At 67.0% G+C, this 21,297-nt stretch overlaps 2 protein-coding genes across 4 annotated transcripts in view; both read right to left on the reverse strand.

Annotated features, from left to right (window-relative positions):
* Window positions 1–16: 16 nt before the first annotated feature.
* Window positions 17–8,164, reverse strand: TPP1 (tripeptidyl peptidase 1). Of its 3 annotated transcripts, XM_090031046.1 has the most exons (13): window positions 7,470–7,802; window positions 7,300–7,392; window positions 6,995–7,134; window positions 6,766–6,916; window positions 6,216–6,337; window positions 5,346–5,539; window positions 4,315–4,513; window positions 3,684–3,872; window positions 3,258–3,330; window positions 1,774–1,894; window positions 1,458–1,616; window positions 1,186–1,323; window positions 17–968 (listed from the first exon to the last, which is right to left on the reverse strand). In XM_090031046.1, exons 1-13 carry the CDS (start codon window positions 7,754–7,756, stop codon window positions 828–830), a joined length of 2,007 nt encoding a protein of 668 aa, XP_089887172.1. In that variant the 5' UTR covers window positions 7,757–7,802; the 3' UTR covers window positions 17–827. The 3 variants fall into 3 exon arrangements, 2 of the variants coding, with proteins under 2 accessions (XP_089887172.1, XP_089887174.1); XR_016439710.1 differs by lacking the exons at window positions 1,458–1,616; window positions 1,774–1,894 and having other exon boundaries at window positions 829–968; window positions 7,470–8,164; XM_090031048.1 differs by lacking the exons at window positions 17–968; window positions 1,186–1,323; window positions 1,774–1,894 and having other exon boundaries at window positions 1,466–1,616; window positions 7,470–8,164.
* DCHS1 (dachsous cadherin-related 1) overlaps window positions 7,886–21,297 on the reverse strand; it is a 40,828-nt gene continuing 27,416 nt past the window's right edge. Inside the window, 12 exon segments of the mRNA XM_090062713.1 lie at window positions 7,886–11,612; window positions 11,843–11,981; window positions 12,851–13,137; window positions 13,329–13,459; window positions 13,615–13,769; window positions 14,013–14,224; window positions 18,855–18,968; window positions 19,220–19,853; window positions 19,855–20,084; window positions 20,272–20,481; window positions 20,602–20,727; window positions 20,988–21,227. Coding sequence (XP_089918839.1) covers window positions 8,998–11,612; window positions 11,843–11,981; window positions 12,851–13,137; window positions 13,329–13,459; window positions 13,615–13,769; window positions 14,013–14,224; window positions 18,855–18,968; window positions 19,220–19,853; window positions 19,855–20,084; window positions 20,272–20,481; window positions 20,602–20,727; window positions 20,988–21,227 — 5,093 coding nt within the window. The 3' untranslated portion in view covers window positions 7,886–8,997.

The following is a 21,297-nucleotide window of genomic DNA, read 5'->3' on the forward strand; positions in this document are numbered from 1 at the left end:
CACACAGACACAGACATGAGGCCCAAATGCTTTTATTTCCTCAGCCCCGTGGCTGCCCTGGGAGGGCGCGCACAGGCTGGGAGATCGTGCGGGGGCTGCACTGCCCCTGCCAGGGCACTGCTGCGAGCCCTACCCTCATACCAACTGGTTTGCAGCAAGCACGGCTGGGCAGGTGCCGCTGAGGCCCAGGCAGCTTCTTCCGCAGCTCAGCTCCAAGGTCCCTCTGCGCCCAGAGGCAGCAGGGCCAGCCCAGCTGCTGTTTCAAGGGCTCACCACAGGGCTGGAACAGGAAGACTGTGGCCAGAGCATGCACTGCTGCCCCTGCCACTTCCCGATCTGGCTCTGTCCTCTCCCTCAGCCGCAGGGCCACAGCAGTAGGTGCAGGGAATGTAATTAAAATGACTTAATTATCTGCTAACAAGCTAGTTTTATAAAACTACGATCTGATTGTCAAACGCATGACTGAATCGGATTTCTTTTTAAGGGGGGGCTGCTACATTCTGAGATTCTGGAAGGTGCTTGTGGCTGCAGGGCCGAGACCCCTGCTCCAGCCAAGCAGGCCGCTGGAAGGGAGGATGGGCCCCAGGCCAGGCCACCCCTGAGGCCCCTCCAGCCCCGGGAGGGAAGTCCACAAGGAAAGCATGTCTGTGTTACTAGCGCCACACACAGGGGCAACAGCAAGGCCCCTTCCTGCCAGCAGAAGCTCCAGCACCAGAGCATGGGGAGAGGGGGGAGCCCCATGTCTGCCCACGGGGAGGGGGATCCATGGGCTGGGTGTGCTCTGCCAGCTGCAGTCATGCCTGTTCTCTGCCCCACTGAGGCAGGCATCATGCAGCCAGCAGTGCCTGCAGGAGCTGTGGGTAGTTGGGAGTGCCCCACCCTGTAACGGGGTCCCAAGAAGGGCCAGCACAGAAGCCCTGCCCTTCCACGACAGCATCCAGACACGACAGGTGGCAGCCCTGGGTGACCTGCGGGGACAGAGAGTCCAGTCAGTGCAGGCCCCAGCCTGGCAGTCGCTCCCACGTGCCCCTGGAGCAGCTGTGCTGCACCGGAGGCCGGAAGCAGGACGCCCGCCTAGATCCCACAGAACAAGCAGTGGCTGGAGGGGGCAGGCCCCTGCCTGCCCTCGCCCATCACCCCTAAGCAGCTCCCAAACCTGCCCTGACCACTGCTGCCCTCACTCACGTCAAAGAGTGCAGCAGTATGCCCCTTCTCCTGGAGCTTGTACAGCACAGGGTTCAGGAAGCCCAGGGCGGGAAGCCCCCGCTGCAGGCGCCGGTCATTGATCAGTGCCACGATGCCTGCAACCACCGGAGTGGACGCCTGCAGGGAGAAGAGAGAGCAGCTCAGTGTGTGGAAGTTGGGGGGCGGCATTGAAGGGGGCAACCTGGACTGCAAGGCAGTCATGGACAGAGACAGGCAGCCACGGCGGGGCGATTGCCCAGCGTGCTCCTTACCGAGGTGCCGGACACCCACGGCAGGGGGATGCGGTTCGACACAACCCAGTAGTTGTCGGACAGGGCAGCAAGATCAGGATAGGCGCGGCCACTGCTATTGTAGTAGGAGCTGGGCGGCAGCTTGGGGGCCGACTGCAAGAATTTCTTCACCGCTGCGGCCTGCAGGGATGGGGTCAGTCGTACCCTGTTCCTGCAGCCCACACCCAGCCCCTGCGCCCAGCATCATTCGGTACCCATCCCCCTGCTGCACCAGCACTGCCTCTCCAGGCCTGTCACAGCCCAGCCCTGTACTGGAGGGGATGGGGGGGGCAGGCACCTGGTAGTCTGGCCTAGGAAAGACGTTACTGAAGCCACCACCACTGATGTAGTCAGTCACCTCCAGGGACACCAGGAAGGGGTTCTTAAAGGCCGTGCCGCCCACCGTGGTCACGTAGGGGCTGCGGGGACACAGCGGTTGACAGCTCTGGGCAGCTCCTCACCCTTCTGTGATGCACTGGAGTCTCGATACCCCCGGCTTTGGGGCTCTGGACCTCCCTACCCCACTCAGCTTACACTGGCTCCTGGTTTCATAGTTCCTAGGGTCGGAAGGGACCTGAACAGATCGAGTCCGCCCCCCTACCATGGCAGGAAAGAGTACTGGGGTCAAACAACCCCAGCAAGGTGTACATCTAACCTCCTCTTAAAGCCCCCCAGGGTAGGAGCCTGCACCACTTCCCTTGGAAGTTGGTTCCAGATCCTAGCTGCCGTGACCATGAAGTCGCGCCTCCTGATATCTAACCTAAACCTGCCTTCTGCCAGCTTGTGACCGTTATTCCTGGTCACTCCCGGCGGTGCTCGGGAGAACAGGGACTCCCCCAATGCCTGCTGGTCCCCCCCGACTAGTTTATAACAGGCCACTAGATCCCCCTCAGCCTTCTCCTGTGGAGGCTGAACAGGTTCAGGTCCCATCGCCTCTCCTCGCAGGGCCTGCCCTGCTGTCCCCTGACCACGCGAGTGGCCTCCTCTGGACCCTCTCCATGCTGTCCACATCCCTCCTGAAGTCCAGCACCCAGAACTGGACGCAGTACTCTAGCTGCGGCCTGACCAGTGCCGCATACAGGGGGAGGATCACCTCCCTGGACCTGCTCGAGATGCATCTGTGGAAGCCTTCCTGACTCTATCCCCACACTGCCGGCCCATGTTTATCTTGGAGTCAACCATGACTCCAAGATCCTTTTCTGCCTCTGTACTGACGAGAAGGGAGTTCCCCAGCCTGTAGATATGGTGCTCGTTGTTCTTCCCCAGGTGCAGCACCTTGCACTTGTTCGTGATGAATCCCATCATGTTCTCATCTGCCCATCCCTGTAACCTGTCTAGGTCCGATTCTAGCGTGCCCACATCCCCCCACATCTTAGTGTCATCAGCAAATTTGAGCAGGGTGCTTTTTACCCCCTCATCCAAGTCACTGATGAAGATGTTGAACGGTGCGGGCCTGAGGACCGCGCCCTGGGGGACCCCACTGCCCACGTCCCTCCAGATGGAAAAAGACCCAGGTGCGGCCCTCCACCCAGTTGGCGACCCATCTCACTGTGTGAGTGTCGACATCACAGCCCCCCAGTTTCTTAATGGGAACAGGGTGAGAGACAGGCGAGAGGTTGCCCACCTCCCATGTGCCCAAGCCTCCCACCACCCCCAGGAAAGTCCACCTACAAACGCCCTGCAGCTGGTGTTCACCAGAGCCGCTTGGCCCAGGGGTCCCCTAGGCACAACACCCACAACGGCACTGCCCTGCGGAGGCTGCACAGGGCTCCCATGGGTTACCTGGAGGCTGGGAAGCTGGGCCGGAAGGTGTGGGCCCCCCCAGGGGATTTCCTGCATCCGGCACCTTCATCCCCTGCAAGGCAGAGACTCTGGGTCACTCAGGACATCCCTTCTCATGTGGCCCCATGAGGGCCATAGACTGGCACTGACTTGGGAGGCGCAGAGGCAGGCTGGGACACCCGGGCTGAAGAGCCCTGTGGCCCTCCAGCTGCTTCACAGGAAAGATCCCCGTCTGTGGGAGATGTGAAGCAAGCCGGGCTGGGCAGCCTAGAGCAAAGGGCCCTTGCACCTGCAGCCTCCCATGTCTATCTGATCCTGCAAATGCCCAAACAGAAATCCTGCTCTGCCATGTGCCCAGCCCAGCAAGCCCCACTGGGGCTGGGGCCTGACAGGCACACGGTCACCATGCAGCAAGGCAGCACATACCAGAGGCAAAGAGCACGGTGAGGCCCCGGACCGCTGCTTTTTGGAACTCAGCGTTGACGCGCTGCAGGTAGGCACCAGACAGGCTGTCCTCATCATCCCCATAGCTCACCGAGTGCACCCAGGGCAGTGCCGACATGTTGCTGAGCAGCAGCAGCCAGGCCAGGAAGGGCTCCTGGGTCTCGTGCCTCCCTGCCGGGCAGCCAAAGGGTCAGACCCTGTGCTGCCACTGCCAAGGGGGCCGTGAGGTGGAGGCAGCATGAGAACAGGTCTCCTGACCCCTCTGCCCAGCCCAGGACCCACTCTGAGGGCAATGAGCTGAACCAGCTGCAGGCCAAGGCTGGGGCTAAAAGAGTCAGAGCGTCAGCAGGGGTGACCTGAGCATGAGCAGGGGATGATGGAGCCGAGCATGGGCCCTGGTGACCCCATGACTAACACTGTGTCATGGTCATGAGATACCAGGAAGCTGCAGAGGAGACAGAGGCTCCAAACTCCACCTGCTGTCCTGTTTCAGGCAAGCCCAGCTACATCCATGCCCCACAGCCCAGGCACCCAACCCAGCCATGTTGCTAGGGGGTGCTCCCCGACCTTCCCTCAACACCCAGGGCAGGCCAGCCCTGGAGAGGGAGAGTACCTGGATTGCTGAAGACCCAGGTAGAGATGTTGGCACCGGCGCTCATGATGTACTCCACGTCCAGACTGGCCTCCAGCCCCGCCCTGCCCTGGCCCTGCTGCCCGACCACTCGGTCCACGCAGGAGCGGTGCCCGAAGCTGCGCCCAAACAGCTGCATGAACTCAGCCAGATCAGCCTGGTGGAAGTACTGCTCCAGGAACTGGGGGACAAGGCAGGGGTGACATACGCCCTTCTGGTCCCAGGGGCTGGGCTGCCCCCACCCCAAGCAGGTGTGTCCCAACCCCCAGGTGCCACAAGCTGCTGACCCTCCCCTCGGCTGTGCCAATGCTCCTGCTGGGACCAACCCTGCAGCGTCCTGGCTAGAGGTTCTTGCCCCCCTGTTCAGGCTCCGGCTGATGCTGCACTGGGGGTAGGAAGGGATTTCCTCCCCTATCATAGGTTGGACCAGCTGAGGGGGTTTCCCCCTCCTCTGCAGTGGGCGCACAGCTGGCAAGAGGATGCAGACACCCACATCCCCTGGTGCAGGGCGGGGGCTCTTGGGAATGGCGGCATGGTGTTAGGAACAGGTCAGGCAGAGACGCGTCTGGGAGAACAGGACTTGGATGAGGCAGATCCTGTCTAGAGCAGGGACTAGACAAGCTGTGCCCCTCAGAGGGTCTCACAAGCTCAGCTTCTTGATAATGCTACAATGTGCGACACCTCCATGCTGTCAGTGCTAAGTGTGGTCACCCAGACATGGGCCCAGTGGTTCTCCGGGGTGTCACCATGTTACCCTGGCACATGGCTGATGACTGCCAAGGAGTGTTGTCACTATTACCTGGGTCCAGGCCCAGCAGTTGTCAGGAGAGATGTTACTATGGTGACCTGAGTGCAAGTCCAGAGATTAGCACTACTAAGAGGCTCTTACGGTCACCTAGGCACAGACCCAGAGGCTCGCACCATGGTGATTGATCCAGTTGCTCACCTGTCAGTTTTTGCAAGCACTGCTTGGGTGAACTGCTCAGCTGCTAAGGGATGGTCCCTACAGTTACCTGGGCACAGGCCTGGCTGTTGTTGGACAGGGCCCCAATGTCCTCCTTTGTCAGGTTGTATCGCTTGCGAAGGACAGAGGGCGTCACGCCCAGGTGGAAGCCCCCCTGCTGGGACTGAGCTCCAGGTGCCGGCTCTGTAGCCCAGGCCTTGCTCACCACCTTCCTCTTCGCAGGGAACCGGTGCAGGCCTCCCACTGCGCCAGGAACAGGCTGTCAGGGGGCAGGGCACCCACTGACAATGGGGTTTAACCCCCTCCCCCCCCACGACCCCCGTGTAGAGGGAGCAGCCAGGGCTGCCGCGGCCTCTGTGGCTGGGCAGGGAGGGGCCAGTGCTTGGAGGGAAGACCACCCTGGGAGACCCCAGCACCAAAGGGGGCAGGACAGGGATCTCTCCCGCTGCAGCTGACTCCCCCGGCACCGCTCTGTTGCGGTGTCCAGCGCAGGGTGACCTGCAGGGCACTGCGGTGCCAGCTGCAGCCCTGGGCTCTGAGGCTTTGCACCTGCCACCCCCGCAGGCTTGGGCTGATGCTGCCCCATGTGCCTCTGGAAGCCCAGGATCTCCTTCTGCTCCCTGTGCACCTAGGCTCCCTGCTCTGCCCACCCCAGAGCTGGCTGCATGCCTGTGGCTGGCTACAGGTCTTGCATCCTTTGCCTCCCCAGCACACACTCAGGAACAGCAGGTGTCAGGTGACAAAGCATGGTCCCTTTTCCTGTGGAGGGATAAAGACCCTGGGGCAGGAGCAGGCTGAGGAGAGGCTGGAAACTGGGGGAAATGCCCCGCAGAGCAGCTTGGAAGGGCAAGTTTTGTTCAGCAGTGGGAGGCTGAGCCTGGTCTGCCTGCATGTGACAGCCCTGGGGGGCAGCTCCTACCGAAGTCGAGATGCTCTGCCAGCTTCGCGGGGACGGCATAAGGCGTGGGGGAGCGCACGACGCTGCTTGGGCCGCTCACGTACCGGTGGAACCTGGCGCCAGGCAGGAGGCGCTCGGCCGTGCTGTGACAGGGACCAGCGTCACCATGGGCCCAGCGGACACGGGCGCTGCAGTGGGGAGGGGGGGGACCCTGCCCTGCTGCACTTCAAGCCCCCATGCTGCATCCAGCTCACCCAACACACCACCCAAAGGCACCCCGTCTGCCTGTAAGGCCTCCCACTGGCAGCACAGGGAACCCGAGTGAGCAGTGCTGGAAATGCTGAACCACCCCTGGCTGCGCCGAACAGAACAGGCACCCGAACAGCCCTGGCCAGCTCTATTGTATGAGGAGGGGGAGGCCTGGGGCTGCTCGAGCCAGGCCTGCGGCAGCGCCTACACCTTCTCTGTCCTAGGCCCGAAGCCCCGGAGGAGGGGGTTCCTGTGCAGGACCTGGGATGCAGTCCGGCAGCCCCACACGGCGCGGAGCCAGGCAGGGGCATCCGGCACCCACCTGGTGGGCATGACGCACTCCAGGAAGTCCAAGGTGGCAACGCTGCGGCAGTCCGTCACGCCGGCGCGCTGCAGCCACTCGTGCACGGCGGCCAGCGCGACGGGCGATGGCCGCACCAGCTCCCGCAGCTGCTCCAGCGACAGGAACTTCCCTGCGGGCAGAGCGGAGGCTGGTCCCGCGGCTCCGGCTTGGCCCCACCCCGCCCCCCCGCCCGCCGGCCGGCACTCACCGTACAGGAGCGAGCCGGGGTCCGAGACGCCGTCCGCCAGCTGGGCCAGGCGTGCCGTGTGGCTCTGCCGCAGCGCCAGGGTCAGCACCAGCGGCTGCATGGGGGCCACGCGGCCCGCGGGGATCCACCCGGCCGGCGGCCTGGCAGCGCCGGCAAGTCACCGCCCGGCCCGCGCACGCCGGGGGGGGGGGGGACACGCGCCGGGGGGCTCCCGGGGGGCTGGGGGGCACGGGGAGGCAGAGCCCGGGGGGAGCAGCTGGGGGGCTGGGGGAGTGCCTCACGGAGGGGGGGAGGGGCGCACTCACCGGAAGGGCTGGTCGGGCTCCAGGGCGCGCAGCGCGGCGGCGAGCGGCAGCCACAGGCCCAGGCCCAGGCCCAGTGCGAGCGCCCGCGGGCACCTGCAGCGGTGGGGGGGTTAGCGCGGGCGGGGGGGGGTTAGGCCCGAGTCCCCCCCCCGCCAAACCCGGCCCGGTACCGGCGGGGGGGCCGCATGTTGCTGCCGTTCGAGCCTGAGGCCGTCACGTGCCGCCTGTCTCGGGATGGGCTGTCATGTGACGAGCGTTCGTCACGTGACGGGAAGCGCCCGCGCGCGGCCCCGCTGCGGCTCGGCGCTCTGGCAGCCTGGAGGACCGGCTCGATGCTCCCTTTGGGTTCGCAGCCGCGACCACGTGCGCAGCCCCCCTCCCCCGCCCGCCTGTGTGCACGCGTGCGCGTGTCTCTGCCGTGGCCCTCCGCCCGTGCACGCGTGTACGGCTCTGCCATGCCCCTCTGCCCATGTGCACGCGTGTGCGTGTCTCTGCCATGGCCCACCCTGCCCATGTGCGTATCTCTGCCGTGCCCCCCGCCCCTGTGCACACGCGTGTGTCTGTGCCGCGCAGGGAGGACGCGGGCTCCGTACAAACGTGGTTTATTAAGGCATTTCGTTGAGACGTTGGCACTTGGGGCCGGGCCCGGGCGTGCGGCGCGCAAATAAATAACGGGGCGGCTCCTGCCCCGGGGACCCCAGCGGGGTCCGGCTCGGTTCAGCTCTGCCCGCAGCGCACGGGGCACCGCGGGCCGCAGGCGCCGTCTTCCCCGGGGCCTGGCTTCGCGCGCGGTCCTTGCTGCGGGGCAGCGGGCCCGGGTCCTGCTCCCCGGGACCCCGCGCGAGGCCGAGCAGTCTGTGCACATCTCCGGTCCGGGCGCGCGGGGGAGGGCGTGAGCGTGGCGAGTGCTGGTGGCCCGGGGCAGGCGTGTGCGTGGGGACCAGCCCCGGGGAAGCGTGCGACTGTCCCGCGCTCACAACGCGAGGGCGAGGCCGGGCCGGAGGGGGTGACCCCAGGGACGCCGCCCCGGGCAGGAGGCCGCCGGGCTGCTCTCCTCCCGCCGCGACCCCCGGGCGGGGGCTCTGCAGCAGTCCCAGAGGTGGAGCCCGTGGCTGCAGAGCCCGTTGCCAGCAGCACGTCCCTCGGGCGCAGGCACGTCCCGGCCCCCGTGGGTCCCGGCGCCACGGCACCAAGGGCGTCGTCGAGGCAGCGCGCCCGGGCTGGATGCCTGCCCCCCGCGGAGGCCCTGCTGGGAGCCGCTCGGCCCGGCCGCTTCGCAGGGACCCGGGCGGGCCCCGGGCGAGGGGGCTGCCGGGATGGGGACGCCTTCCCTCAGGCGGGGACCAGGCTCCTGGGTCCGCAGGGCTCTGGGAGGCAGGGCCAGCGCCCGCGCTGCGCGGCACCGAGACCCCGCTGCGGTCCGCGGGCCCCCACGGAGCAGGCCTGGCCCTGCCTCAGGGTCCGGGGCCTGCCAGCCCCGAGAACCGGGCTGGAGCGGGGCGGTCGGAGGCCCCAGCCCCCTCGGTCGGGGCAGGCGGTACCGTGAGAGCGAGGCCGGCACAGGGCCGCGGCACCGGGGCAGCAGTCTGCGGGCCTACGGAGATCGGCGCCCGAGCCGCGCCGCCGGTGGGGACGGCCCCTGCCCTGCAGCGCTGGGGCGGCAGAGAGCCGGGGCGGGCGAGTCCCGGGCCCTCGGGGCTAGATCCTGAGCTCGGCCTCGTCCAGGGGCTCCAGCGAGTGCTCGGCGCTGATGACGGAGGCGGAGGGCCCCTGGGAGACGCCGAAGGGGGAGACGACAGGGGAGCGGGCGGCCAGCGGGGACAGGGAGGGTGAGAAGCTGGGCGACATGGCGGAGGAGGAGATGGAGCCCTCGTGACTAATGGGCGAGCGGCGCAGGGACGACAGGTGCGGGAAGGTCCTGCCCACGGCCGGCTTGGGCGGCACCGACTTGGCGCCGGGGTGGGCCACGGCGGTGATGAGGGGCGGGGGGTCGATGCGGGGCTTCGGCTCCGCCTTGGGCTTGGCCGGGAAGGGCTTGCGCAGCGAGCTCTCGTCCTTGAGCCGGGCGATCTCGGTGAAGACGCTGGCCAGCGGCTGGAACTGGGGGCACCAGTTGAGCAGGTAATCCCAGTTGTAGCTGCCGCGGAGCTCCTCGTCGCTGGCCACGATGGCGGTGAGCGAGCCCTCCACGGAGGGCTTGCCGTCCTCGGGGAAGGCGTAGTCCTTGGGGTGGCCGGAGACGCTGAGGCCGCAGCCCACGCCCAGGAAGGCACTGCCGCCCCCGTCCTCGCGGTACAGCTGCGGGGGCTGCCCGGGCAGCAGCAAGCCGGAGCCCTTCTTGCTCTTGAACCACTGGGCGCCCTCCAGGGCGCCGGGCTCGCAGGAGATGTCGGAGAGCTGGTCAGCATCCTGCTGGATGCCCGAGTCGGGGCCGCGGGCGGCCAGGTGCTCCTGCAGGGAGGAGGTGATGCTGGCCACGCGGGGGTACTCGTTGATCATGCGGATCTCGTCGTCCTCGGCTGCTTCGGCCGAGCCACGGCCGCTGGAGTGCGAGGGGTCCAGGGAGCCGCCCCGCGTGTAGGGCCCGGCCGGCTCGGTCCCGTAGCCCGGCAGGGTCTGGTGGTAGATGTGGTCCCCGCCGGGCAGCGCCGGCTCCTCGTGGCCCAGCTTCTGCAGGGAGCCGCTCTGCACGCGGCTAAGCTGCGCGTCCGGCTCCGGCTTCTTGCGGCCGCGGCGCTGCCGGGAGCGGACCAGCGCCAGGACGATGGCCATGGTGGCCAGCACCACCACCACACCCAGCGAGGCCGCCACGGCCACCACCAGCAGCAGGTTGAGCTCGGGGGCCAGGCCGAAGGTGGTGTGCGTGATGTCCACGGTGACCTGGGTGGAGGCCGAGCGGGAGCCGGGCAGCGGGCTGCGGGCCTGCACCTCCAGGCTCATCTCCCGGGGCTCCCGCTTGGCTCGGCCGGCCGGCTGCGGTTGGCTGTCCACCCGCAGGTACACGGTGCCCGTGGTCTGGTTGACGCCGAAGTAGGGCGAGGGCTTGGCCAGGGCATAGAGCACCACTCCGTCCGCCCCCTCGTCCTCGTCCGTGGCCTCCACCCGGCCGATGCTCTGGCCCTTGCGGGCACCCTCGGGCACCTCAAAGTGGAAGGGCGGGTCCTGGAAGACGGGGTCGTACTCGTCCTCGCCTGTCACCAGCACCCGCACGGTGACGGTGGCCGAGGCGTTGCCGGCGTCCACGGCCCGCACCAGCAGCTGGAAGGCCTTGGCACGCTCGTAGTCAAAGGTGAGGCGTGAACGCAGCTCCCCGGAGCTGCTGTTGATGGTGAAGGAGTCGTGGGCTTCGGCCGCGCCCGGTGCCCCCACGGGCTGGTCCAGCACCGCGTAGTGCAGCTCCCCAAAGGCGCCGGCGTCGGCATCCACGGCCCGCAGCGTGGTGACCAGCGTGCCGGGGGGAAGGTTCTCCCGCAGGCCGGCGCTCACCGTCTCCACCGGGAAGTAGGGCCTGTTGTCGTTGACGTCCTTCACCTCGATGGCGACGGGCACCAGGGCGAAGTGGCCCCCCGGGCCATCGGACGCCTGCACCACCAGGGCATGCAGGGCCTGGGTCTCGCAGTCCAGGGGCTGCACCAGGCGCAGGGCGCCCGTGCTCTCGTGCAGCTGGAAAAGGCCGCGCTGGTCGCCGGAGCTGATGCTGTAGCGCACGCGGCCGTGGGGGCCGGAGTCGGCGTCCTGGGCCGCTACCCGCAGCAGCTCGGTGCCGGGGGGGGCACTCTCGCTCACAGCCGCGCGGTACTCCGCACGGGCGAAGACGGGAGGGTTGTCATTGACGTCCAGCACGGTGACGAGCACAGGCACGGCAATGCTGCGCTGCGGCAGGCCCCTGTCCGAGGCCGCAACTGTCAGGTTGTAGAGCGGCGTGGCCTCGAAGTCCAGCGGCTCCACCAGCACCAGGGCGCCCTGGGTGCGCAGGTGTCCGCCCACCCAGCTCACCCGGCTCTCCACCTGGAAGGCGTTGCCGCCATTGCCGCTGACGACGGTGTAGTCGAAGCCGGCGTTCTCGCGGGACAGGTCGGCGTCGCCCGCCTCCAGCATCAGGACGGTGGTGCCGGGGCGCAGGTCCTCGGGCACGCAGGCATTGTAATGCGGCTGCTGGAAGGCCGGGCTGTGGTCGTTCATGTCCACCACCCGGATCTGCACCGTGGCCCAAGCCGAGAGCCCGGGCGAGCCCTTGTCACGGGCCTCCACCACCAGGTCCAGCGTGGGCCGGCTCGGATCGAAGGCTGCCTGCCGCGTGGTGAACAGCGTCCCTGTGGGGCGCAGCCCTGTCAGCACGTGCTGCGGGGGGGACAGCGGGGCCGGGACCCCAGGGAGGAAGGGGAAGATGTGGGGGATCGGGGCCGGCAGACTCCTGGCAGCTCCAGGCCACGGGCCCACTCTGCCCCCGGGAGCGGGCAACCGGGGAACGGCCCCGCAAGGTCCAGGCGGGACGGAGTCGCCCTGGCCCCAGCCCTAGCCTTGAGCCCCAGCCCGCACGCACCGTTGCTGGGGTCGATGGAGACGCCGGCGCTTGGCGTGGCCAGGTGGAAGGTGAACTCCCCGTTGCTGCCGGAGTCACGGTCCGTGGCGCTGACAGTGAGGATGGCGCTGCCCGCCGGCGTGTGCTCCAGCAGGGTCACCTGGAAGGCAGAGCAGACGGGCCCGGCGTGGCGAGGGTCTGGGGCACACCTGGGACAGCCCCTCCCCTGCTAACGTCGGTCCGGCTCTGGAGGGGCGCAGGGGTCAGGTGGCAGACCCGGCACCCTCACACCCCAGTCTGGCCACAGCATCTCGACTGCCCCGGCCCCAGGAGGTGCGCAGAGATGCCCCTGCCACCCTGGGGCTGGCTGGGGGTCGCGTGCCGTGACTGATCAGGGCCATCAGCCCAACCCCTCGTCTGACTCACTGCAGTGCCCGGCACAACCGCGTTACCCTCGCCCATGCAAGGACTGACGGGGCCACAGCCTGGCTGGGCAGCAGCTGGGGACACGGGTGAGACTGGACATGGGGACGGACCATGGTGCCACCCGAGAGGCTCGGTGCTGGCAGACCACAGGGATGCACCGATGCCAGGATGCCCGCAGCATCCTGGAGAGGCTCCTGTGTGCACGCAGATACATGTACAGGTTGTGCCCGTGCTGGGCCAGCGCCATGGGATCTGAGTGCCCAGAGTGTGTGCACGCACGCAAGCGTCTACACGTGCATGACTGTGTCTGGTGCAGCCAAGCCTGCAGCACTTCCATGCTACTGACCTGAGATGCACATGTTTGAAGCATAAAGTGTATGCGTGAGGCCTGCAGTACTCGCTGGGGTCTGGCGTGTGCCTCCAGAGCGTGTAATCCTAGGCTCTGTTCATGTGTGCCTGTACACGAGACCTGGAGAACTTGCTAGAGACCCTGACGTGAGTGTGCGTGTGCATGTGTGGAGCCTGCGGTACTTGCTAGAGACCCCAGCGCGCATGTCCATGTGCACACGCGTGTGCATACGTGTGGGGCCGGCAGGGCGGTACCTGGTAGAGGCCCTGGCTGAAGACAGGGGCGTTGTCATTGACGTCCTCCACGATGACGGTGAGGTTGGCCTCGGCCTCGTGGCGAGAGTCTGAGGCGCGGACAGTCAGGGCATAACGGCTGCGCTGCTCGTGGTCCAGCGGCCCCGTCAGGGCGATGCGGCCACCGTAGCGCAGGACCCCGAAGGTGCCAGCCGCGTCGCCGTCCAGCACCAGCGCGTAGGACAGGGCTGGACCCGAGTCCACGTCATTCCCTGTCACCTGGGTGATCTCGGTGCCCAGCAGCGTGTCTGCGGGGAGAAGCTGTGAGTGCCTTACCGTCCTCCCTCCCCCCTCCCCGCGCTCTCCCGAGGCTCAGGGCCACAGCTCAGGGAGACGTGAACCGGGCTCAGGATGCACCACCGCCACGGGCATGTTCAGGGGCACCCTGGCCTGATGGCCCGAGCCGCCCACTGTCCTGCCCCGGCCTAGCCCCACTTACTTTCGGGCACCCGCACCTCCCAGGGCAGCGGGATGGTGGGGCTGTTGTCGTTGACATCCATCACCACCACGGTCAGCGTGGCCGAGCCCACGAGGGGCGGGTTCCCGCGGTCCACCGCCGTCAACACCAGCCTGCAGGGAGAGGCAGGGCCGTGGCACCAGCGCCGTGACGCCGGCACTGGGCTGCCGCACGCCATGCCCACGCCCAGGCCCACGGCCCCCAGCCCCTCGGCCCCCGGCTCGGGCAGGCACTGCCCTCACAGCTGGACGCAGGCGCCCGCGCTCACCGTGTCTGGGACCAGATCTCACGGTCCAGGATGGCAGCGGTGGTGATGGCCCCGGTCTGGGCATCGATGTGGTACAGCCCGTTCATGGGCAGCGACTGGTTGATCGCGTAGGTCACCTGCCCGTTGGCCCCCTGGTCCAGGTCGTCAGCCAGGACCTGTGGAGCGGCACGGAGGGGCAGCAGGACAGAGCTGACCGAGAGCCCCAGCCTGCCCCAGCCCCGGGGCAGATATGGTCCCACTTTACCCCTGCTCCCCTCCTGCTCAGACGAACAAGCCCCTGCCCAGCACACGCTTTCCGCAGCCAGCCTGGCTCTCGGACCCCGCTCCGCCTGTGCCAGCCTGGTCCTGGTGAGGGGTCCCGGGCTGCCAGGTCCCGCGCCACGCCGGGACGGCCCTACCTGGATGACGGGCGAGTCGTAGCCCTGCGCCTCCCAGATGAAGGCTACGTAGTTCTGCAGCTGGAAGCGCGGCAGGTTGTCGTTCACGTCCTGCAGGTTGAGGTTCACGGCGGTGAACCCGAAGGCGGACGGCGTCTCAGCCTGCACCACCAGGCGCAGCCGCGGGCTGGCCTCAAAGTCCAGGCTTCTCGAGTCCCGCACCGAGATGGTCCCTGTGAGACGGGGCAGGGCATGAAACTGGAGGCACTATGTGCCACGGCCCCGCGTGCTTCGGCCTTTTTGCCGGACACCCCTCCTTCCCCGCAGCGCCTGCGACCTGGCGGCTGCTGCTGCGTTTCTCCCCGCGCCCGGGGCCGGCAGCACCGCGTGGACGCAGCGCGGCCCGGGACAGAATCGGGTGCTTCACCAGCGACACCGGGGCCTCCGCAGCACAGACCACGACCCCGACGTGGTCACGAGGACGCGGGGCACCACTGCCGTCTGCAGCCGCAGTGCCAGGCATCGCGAGCACGGCCCTCCCGCCTCCCAGCTGTCCCCTCCTGGCACCGGCTTGCTGACCGCCGCACGATCAAGCCAGGCATGGACATTGGACAAGCTTTCGTTTTCTTGGAAAAATTTTTGGTGTTCCAGGTCAAATTAGCCAGATCAGGTCCGAATCCTTTTGATTAAGCAAAACTCAATCATTCAAAAGCCACATGTAGTGCTGCAACCAGCAAGTATCCTCCACCCCAGACTTTCCAACCTGGGGCTTCAGGTGCTTCCAAATCCGTCAGCAAGCATCCTGCGTGCAGACCGAAGCCTGGAGGCTCGGGGTTCGGATGTCCCCAAGTTTCGCTTGCCCTTAGCCCATGGCCGCAGAAGCAAGCTAGGGAGGAGTCCCCCCGTCCCCATAAAGTTGCCGTGCAGCTGAGATCCTCCCGCTGGAAACTGGCAAGCGGGAAGCTAACTATGAGGCTCTCATAGGCAGTCCTGTCTGCACTGGACCAGAGAGCGCCCTCCACTACACACGGCCATCTAAATCCATTTCAGCTCAGGTACCAGACCAGCGCATGTCCACTTGACCTTAGCCCACAAGAGGCCGAGAAGCAATGGACATGGACAGTGGACGAGCTGCTGCAAACAGGACGAAACACAAGTTCCTCCGAGCTGTAGCACAGGCCAAGCCAGGGGAGCTGCCTGAGCTGGCTGCAGCCCCTGGGGTGGGGGTGGAAGGACCCCTCCATCCCTCCGGGGAGCCTGCAGCCCCCGCAGAGCCTGGCACAGGGCACCACGGACGATAGACCACAGCCACGAGTCTCCTCCTCGCTGCCCCTCAGTGACAGGCAAGCTGGCCCAAGGCCACCACCCCAAGAAGACACCAATGGGGTCAACCACGGCACCGCAGCAGCAGTGGCCACTGCATGCAGCCCTTTCCCACCCCGTGCACTGTGCACCCTGCCGGCTCCAGGGACCTCCGGGCCTCAGGCCACATCTCCAAGGCACCCGAGCCTGGGCGGTGGCTCCTACATGCTTGCCCACGGCTGCCGGTGGAAGGGCAGCTAAGCTTATCAGCACCGAGGGCACTGGCAGAGGGGACCCCGAAGCCCGTGCCAATAGGAATGACCCATCCAGGGAGACGGCAGGTTACCAGAGGGCTGGAAAAGGGCAAGGAGAAGGACCCTGGGAACTGCAAACTGCTCGGCCATGCCTCAGTACATAGGAAAGTCCCAAAGCAGAGCCTCGGAAAGCCCATTTGCAGGCATCTGGAGGAGCAAAGGCTGGTGGAAGCAGCCAGCATGGATTTGCTAAGGACAAACAGTGCTGAACAAACTTGATCTCCTTCAACTAGCGCTGGCCGGGCAGAGGACGGGAACGCTGCGGCTCTCGCGTATCTGGACTGCAGCAAGGATTTTGTCCGAACCCCACACAGCCTTTTCCAAAACAAATTGGAGAAACGTGGGCTAGACAAAGCTGCCGTGAGGGGACAGACAACTGGCTCACTAGCTGCAAGCCGAGGGCTGTTATAGATGGACCCACATCAGCACGGCAGGAGGCTCCGAGTGGAGCCCCACAGCGGCCTGGTGCTGGTCAGTGGGTTTGTTAACGAGCTGGACGCCAACATAAGAAGCTTCTGGAGCACGTTTGTGGATGACGTGAAACCGGGAAGGATCGTGAACATGGTGGAGGACACGAGTGCGATTCAGAAGGATCTCGATGGGTTGGAAAGCTGGGCTGGAGCTAATGGGTGGCAGTTCAGTGCGGACAAATGCAAAGTTCTGCGGTGCAGGAGAGAGTCAGAGCCGGGGACCGCAGGCGGCACGGCAGCTCTTTGGGGCAGGGCTCGGGAGCCCTGGTAGAGCAGAGACCCCGCGGGAGTCTGCAGCGCGATGCAGCCGCACAACGGCCCATGCGGGTCGGGATGCACCAGCAGACGCATCAGCTGCAGGACACGGGAGGTGACGTGACGGCACCTCTCTGCTCGGCCCTGGTCCGGCCTCGTCTGGACCCTGGCTGCGGCTCCGCATTTTAGAAGACCAGGGAAAATTAGAGAGTCGAGAAGCAGGTAACCAAGATGACTGGGGGCTTGGAAAACAAGTCCTGCGAGGGCAGCCTGAAGGAGCTGGGCAGGTTCAGCTGGGGGGAAAAGCGCTGAAGAGGGGACACGGCAGCAGCCTGCAAATCCCTGAGGGGCTGCCAGCAAGAAAAGGGAAAACCCCTTTTTTTCCCATTGATTCAGAGCTGGACCCGCAGCAAGGGCTTGAGGTTGCAGCAAAGCAGGTCTAGGCTGGATCTCAGCAAACACGTCTCCGTCAGAGCAGGGGGCCGTGGGCTGGGCGCCCAGGGACGGGGGGCTCTGCCTCGCCGGGCGTCCCAGCGCAGGCCGCGCGGGGGCTGGGCAGGGGGCGTCCGGCAGCAGCGATGCCCGGAGCGTGCGTGCGGGGAAGAGCGGCGTCGGGATGCCCCGGAGCAGCCCCCGCCCCGGGCACCGGGAGCTCCAGAGGACCCTGAGCCCAGGGCAGGGGCCGGACAGGCACCGACGCAGCTGCGGGAGGAGGAGGCAGAGCTGCGCCCGTGGGGGCACGCAGCCTGGAGCTCAGGGCGCAGGTCCTGCTGGCTCGTCTCAGGGCGCGGGGCAGAGCGGAGGGGTCGTTTCCCCTCTCCTGTTGCTACAGTGGTCGCGGGGGCGGGTTTCCACCTTCCTCAAAGCTGGGGATGGAGACCGGGCTGCGCCGACGCTCCTGCTGGGACCAGCCCGCAGGGTCCTGGTCAGAGGGTCTTGCCCCTGCGCTCAGGATCAGACCGACGCTGCACTGGGGGCAGGAAGGGATCCGCCCCGGTCAGCTCAGCATGGCCCAGGGGACGCCCCTTTTTCTGCAGCAGGGTCCAGGCCTCCGCCTGGGGCTTCTGGAGCAGATGTCAAGGGCAGGGGCAGGGTCTGCGCCCCTGGCTTTGTCTACGGTAGGGTCCGGTTCTGGGTCCCGTGGTGTGAGGCTGGCTCGCAGGGCTCCGGAGCAGAAACATGGCCTGGGAGGGCGTTTCCAGGCAGGGATGTGCCTCCCCCATCCCTCCTGCCCTGTGTGCCTGTGCCTGCGCCAGGCCAGGCTCCAGCCTCTGCATCCCTGCCTGCCCCGGACACAGCTCTGCACGGGGGCCAGAGACGGCCCGGTCCCGGCATCTGCGCACAGATGCATGCACCAGCAGGGGCCATGCACTGACCTGTCCCCCCACATGCATACGGTGACTGGCACATACCCCAGCACACCCCTGCACCCTAGCCCCCATGCACCAGGACCATGCTCCGTGTCAGCCTCAGTCACCCCCAGGCACAGGCAGGTGGTGGCCACCCCCCACGGGCTCACCTGCCTGCACACACCGGCCTAGCCCTGCACGGGTAGATGACCCATGGGGGCGGTGAGACCACAGTGCTGGGAGGGTCTGAGGGCCACGGGGGCAAGCACTCAGCCCTGGGCGCGGGGCAGGCTGGGTGCAGGGCTGGCAGGAGCGAGGGGCACATGCAGCAGCGGAGCTGGGAGGCGATGCCAGCCTTGTACTACCGCCGCTCCCAGGCCTCCGGACCATGCCGGGGTGCAGGCGGTTCACAGTTTCATAGATGTTAGGGGCTGGAAGGGACCTGGCACATCATCAGGTCCAGCCCCCCAGCCCTTGGGCAGGAAAGACGCTGGGGGACAAATGACCCCAGCAAGATGGGCGCCCAGATGCTTTTTGAAGATTTCCAGGATGGGTGATTGTACCCCCCCCCGGGGGAGCCTGTTCCAGGCCCTCGGCACTCGGCTTGTAAAGAAGTTTTTCCTTATGTCTGAAGTGATCTTCTGTTAGTTTGAGTCCGTTCTTTCTAGTCCTCCCCTGGGGGCCCTTGGTGAATAGTTGCTCCCCCAGGCCCTGATATATGTATAGGCTGCTACCGAGACCCCTCTGAGCCTTCTCTTCTCCAGGCTGAACAGTCCCAAGTGTTTCAGCCTCTCCTCGTATGACCTGGTCTCCCACACGGGAACAGGAAGCGTGGGGAGAGGATTTCCTGGGGAAGCCCTGGGCTCCGGGTGGGAACATTTCCTCACCAAGCTGCAGGGATGTTGCAGCCATGCGACGGGACGGGGCCTCCTAGGAGCCACCCTAGGGGTGACGGGGTCCTGGGGGGACTCGACACCTGGGAACGCACGTCCACACTCCGCAGCTGTGCACACCCACGGGCTACATGTATGCACATACACACAGGTGCCTGTGGCTGTGCACATGCATACCTGCCTGCACCCCTGGGACTAGCTCTGGACCGGTGCCTGCAGACACACACATGCATGCACACACATATGTAGGGTGGCTGCCCCCCCCCCCACACTGCCATACCTGAGTGGGGCTGGATGAGGAAGGTGCCCTTCTCGTTGCCGCTAACGATGCTGTAGGTGATGCGCCCTGAGGAGCCGCCCGCGTGCACGGCTTGGACGGTCACCACCGCGGTGCCTGGTGACAGGGGAGAGCGTCAATACCGTGGGAGCAAGGGCACGGGCACTCGGGGGCCCCACAGCTCCCGCGGCACTGCCCACCCCTGGGGCACCCTAGGCCACACCGCTGCCCCAGGGGAGGATATCTGGTGGGGTTGTGGGGGGGCCTTGGGGTCTATTCCCTACCCAGGCCGCCCAGTCAGGCCCCTCGTCCTGCCTCCCCCAGCTCCTGCTCCCCTCAACCCAGACCCGTGTGCCCGCGGGGCGCACCAGCGGCCGCGTTCTCGGGCAGGGCCACCTCGCTGGTGCTGCGGGGGAAGCGCACGCCGCGGTCGCCCTCGTCCTGCAGGCGGATGACCACCACGCCGGTGGAGGACAATGCTGGCTGGCCCTGGTCGGTGGCCAGCACAAAGAGGGTGCGCTGGCGGGGGCCCAGCGAGCTGAGGGGCTGCAGCAGCTGGATGGCACCGGTGTAGGAGTTGATGGCAAAGCCGGGGGTGGGGGCGGCGAAGCGGTACAGCACAGATGCGTTGGCGCCCGCGTCCCGGTCCTCGGCCCGCAGCGTGGCCACCACCTGCTTGGGCGGCGCGTGGTGTGGCAGAGTGATGGTGAGGGGGCTTTGCAGGAAGGTGGGCGCGTGGTCGTTCACGTCCTGTATGGTCACCGTCACGCGCACGGCCGCACTCTTGGGCTCCCAGGGCGCTGAGTCTACGGCCGTGGCCAGGAAGTTGTAGCTGGGGCGGCGCTCGCGGTCCAGGGCCTGGGCGCTGGTGATGCGCCCGCTCTCTGGGTCTACCTGGAAGGTGCCCAGCGACTCGTTGCCCAAGTAGTAGGAGACGCGCCCGTTGGTGCCCTCGTCAGGGTCCTGCGCCGCCAGCTGCAGCACCAGCGCGCCCACAGGCAAGGTCCTCAGGCACCTCCACGGCATAGGCGGCCTCAGCGAACCGTGGCGCGTGGTCGTTGAGGTCCAGCACCCGCACGTGCACTGTGGTGGTGGCACTGCGCCGCGGCATCCCGTGGTCACGTGCCACCACGGTCAGGACGTAGGCGTCTGTGTGCTCCCGGTCCAGGCTGCGCGCAGTGGACAGGATGCCCGAGGCTGGGTCCAGGCTGAAGTCCTGGGCAGGGTCCCCGTCTGCGGGATAAGGGAGGGGCTGGCAGGTGAGCACGGACACCGCGGCGGAGCAGGGCCCCCGAGCAGGGGCAGATCCCCGAGCTGGGCAGAGGCTGCTCCAGCTTGCAGGGGCAGGCAGGGGAGAGCAGCTGCCCGACGCAGGAGCCTGTGGGGGGCAGGGGCGGGGGCGCTGGCACCCCCGGCTCACCTTCCACATAGTACTCCAGGCGCCCGTTCTCGCCGGCGTCAGGGTCCGTCGCCCGCAGGACGTGCAGCATCACGCGGCTCTCGTTCTCGGGCACCTCCATGGAGCAGGACTGGCTCTCGAAGCGGGGCGCGTGGTCGTTCTCGTCCCCCACCAGGATGCGCACCGTTGCTTTGGCCACGTTGGGAGGCAGGCCGCTGTCCCGGGCGTACACTGCGGGGAGGCGGGAGCTGCAGACCAGGGTGCCAGCCCCAGCCAGCACCAGGCCCCCCAGCTCCCCCGCTCTGGCGACCCCCTCCCCCCGTGCCTGGGGACCCCGCGTCGGCCCTGTACCCGTCAGCACGTGCAGCTCCTGCTCCTCCCGGTCCAGGGCCCGCGTGGTGGTGATGAGCCCGGTCTGCGGGTGGATGGAGAAGGGTCCCCCGGAGAGGCCTCCGTACCTCACCTCCCCGTTGGCACCTGCAGAGAGACCCTGGGTGAGGGGTGGGGAGCCGCGAAGGGCCCGTGGGGACCCCCAGCCCTGGGGGCAAGGCCAGAGCTGCAGTCAGGGGCAGGGGTGGGAATTGGGTGGGGGAGGAAGGCAGGGGAGGGGAGCTGCTACGACACAACAAGGGGCAGTGACAGGGCCCCTATGGCCCCCCAAGTCCCTCGCCCCTCTAGCAAAGGCAGTGACCCCCGCAGTGGGCGCCGGAGGCACCTCTGCCCACCCCGGCGCTCACCCAGGTCGCGGTCGGTGGCCTGGACCTGCAGCACGGAGGTGCCGGCCAGCAGGTTCTCGCGCACGCCGGCCTCGTAGTCAGGCTGGGTGAAGACGGGCGCTTCGTCGTTGACGTCCAGCACCAGCACGGACAGCAGCTGCGTGGCCGAGTGCCGCGGGAAGCCGTGGTCCGTGGCCACCACCGTCAGGTTGTGCTGCGCCACCTCCTCGCGGTCCAGCGCCCGCACGATGGACAGCGCACCTGGGGAGGAGGGGGGAGCCTCAGGGGGGGAGCTGAGCAGGGCAGCGGGGTCACGGGGTCAGGCTGAGCT

The sequence above is a fragment of the Crocodylus siamensis genome, chromosome 1 (assembly GCF_052110815.1).
Source record: "Crocodylus siamensis isolate JL-2025a chromosome 1, ASM5211081v1, whole genome shotgun sequence".
NCBI lineage: Eukaryota > Metazoa > Chordata > Crocodylia > Crocodylidae > Crocodylus > Crocodylus siamensis.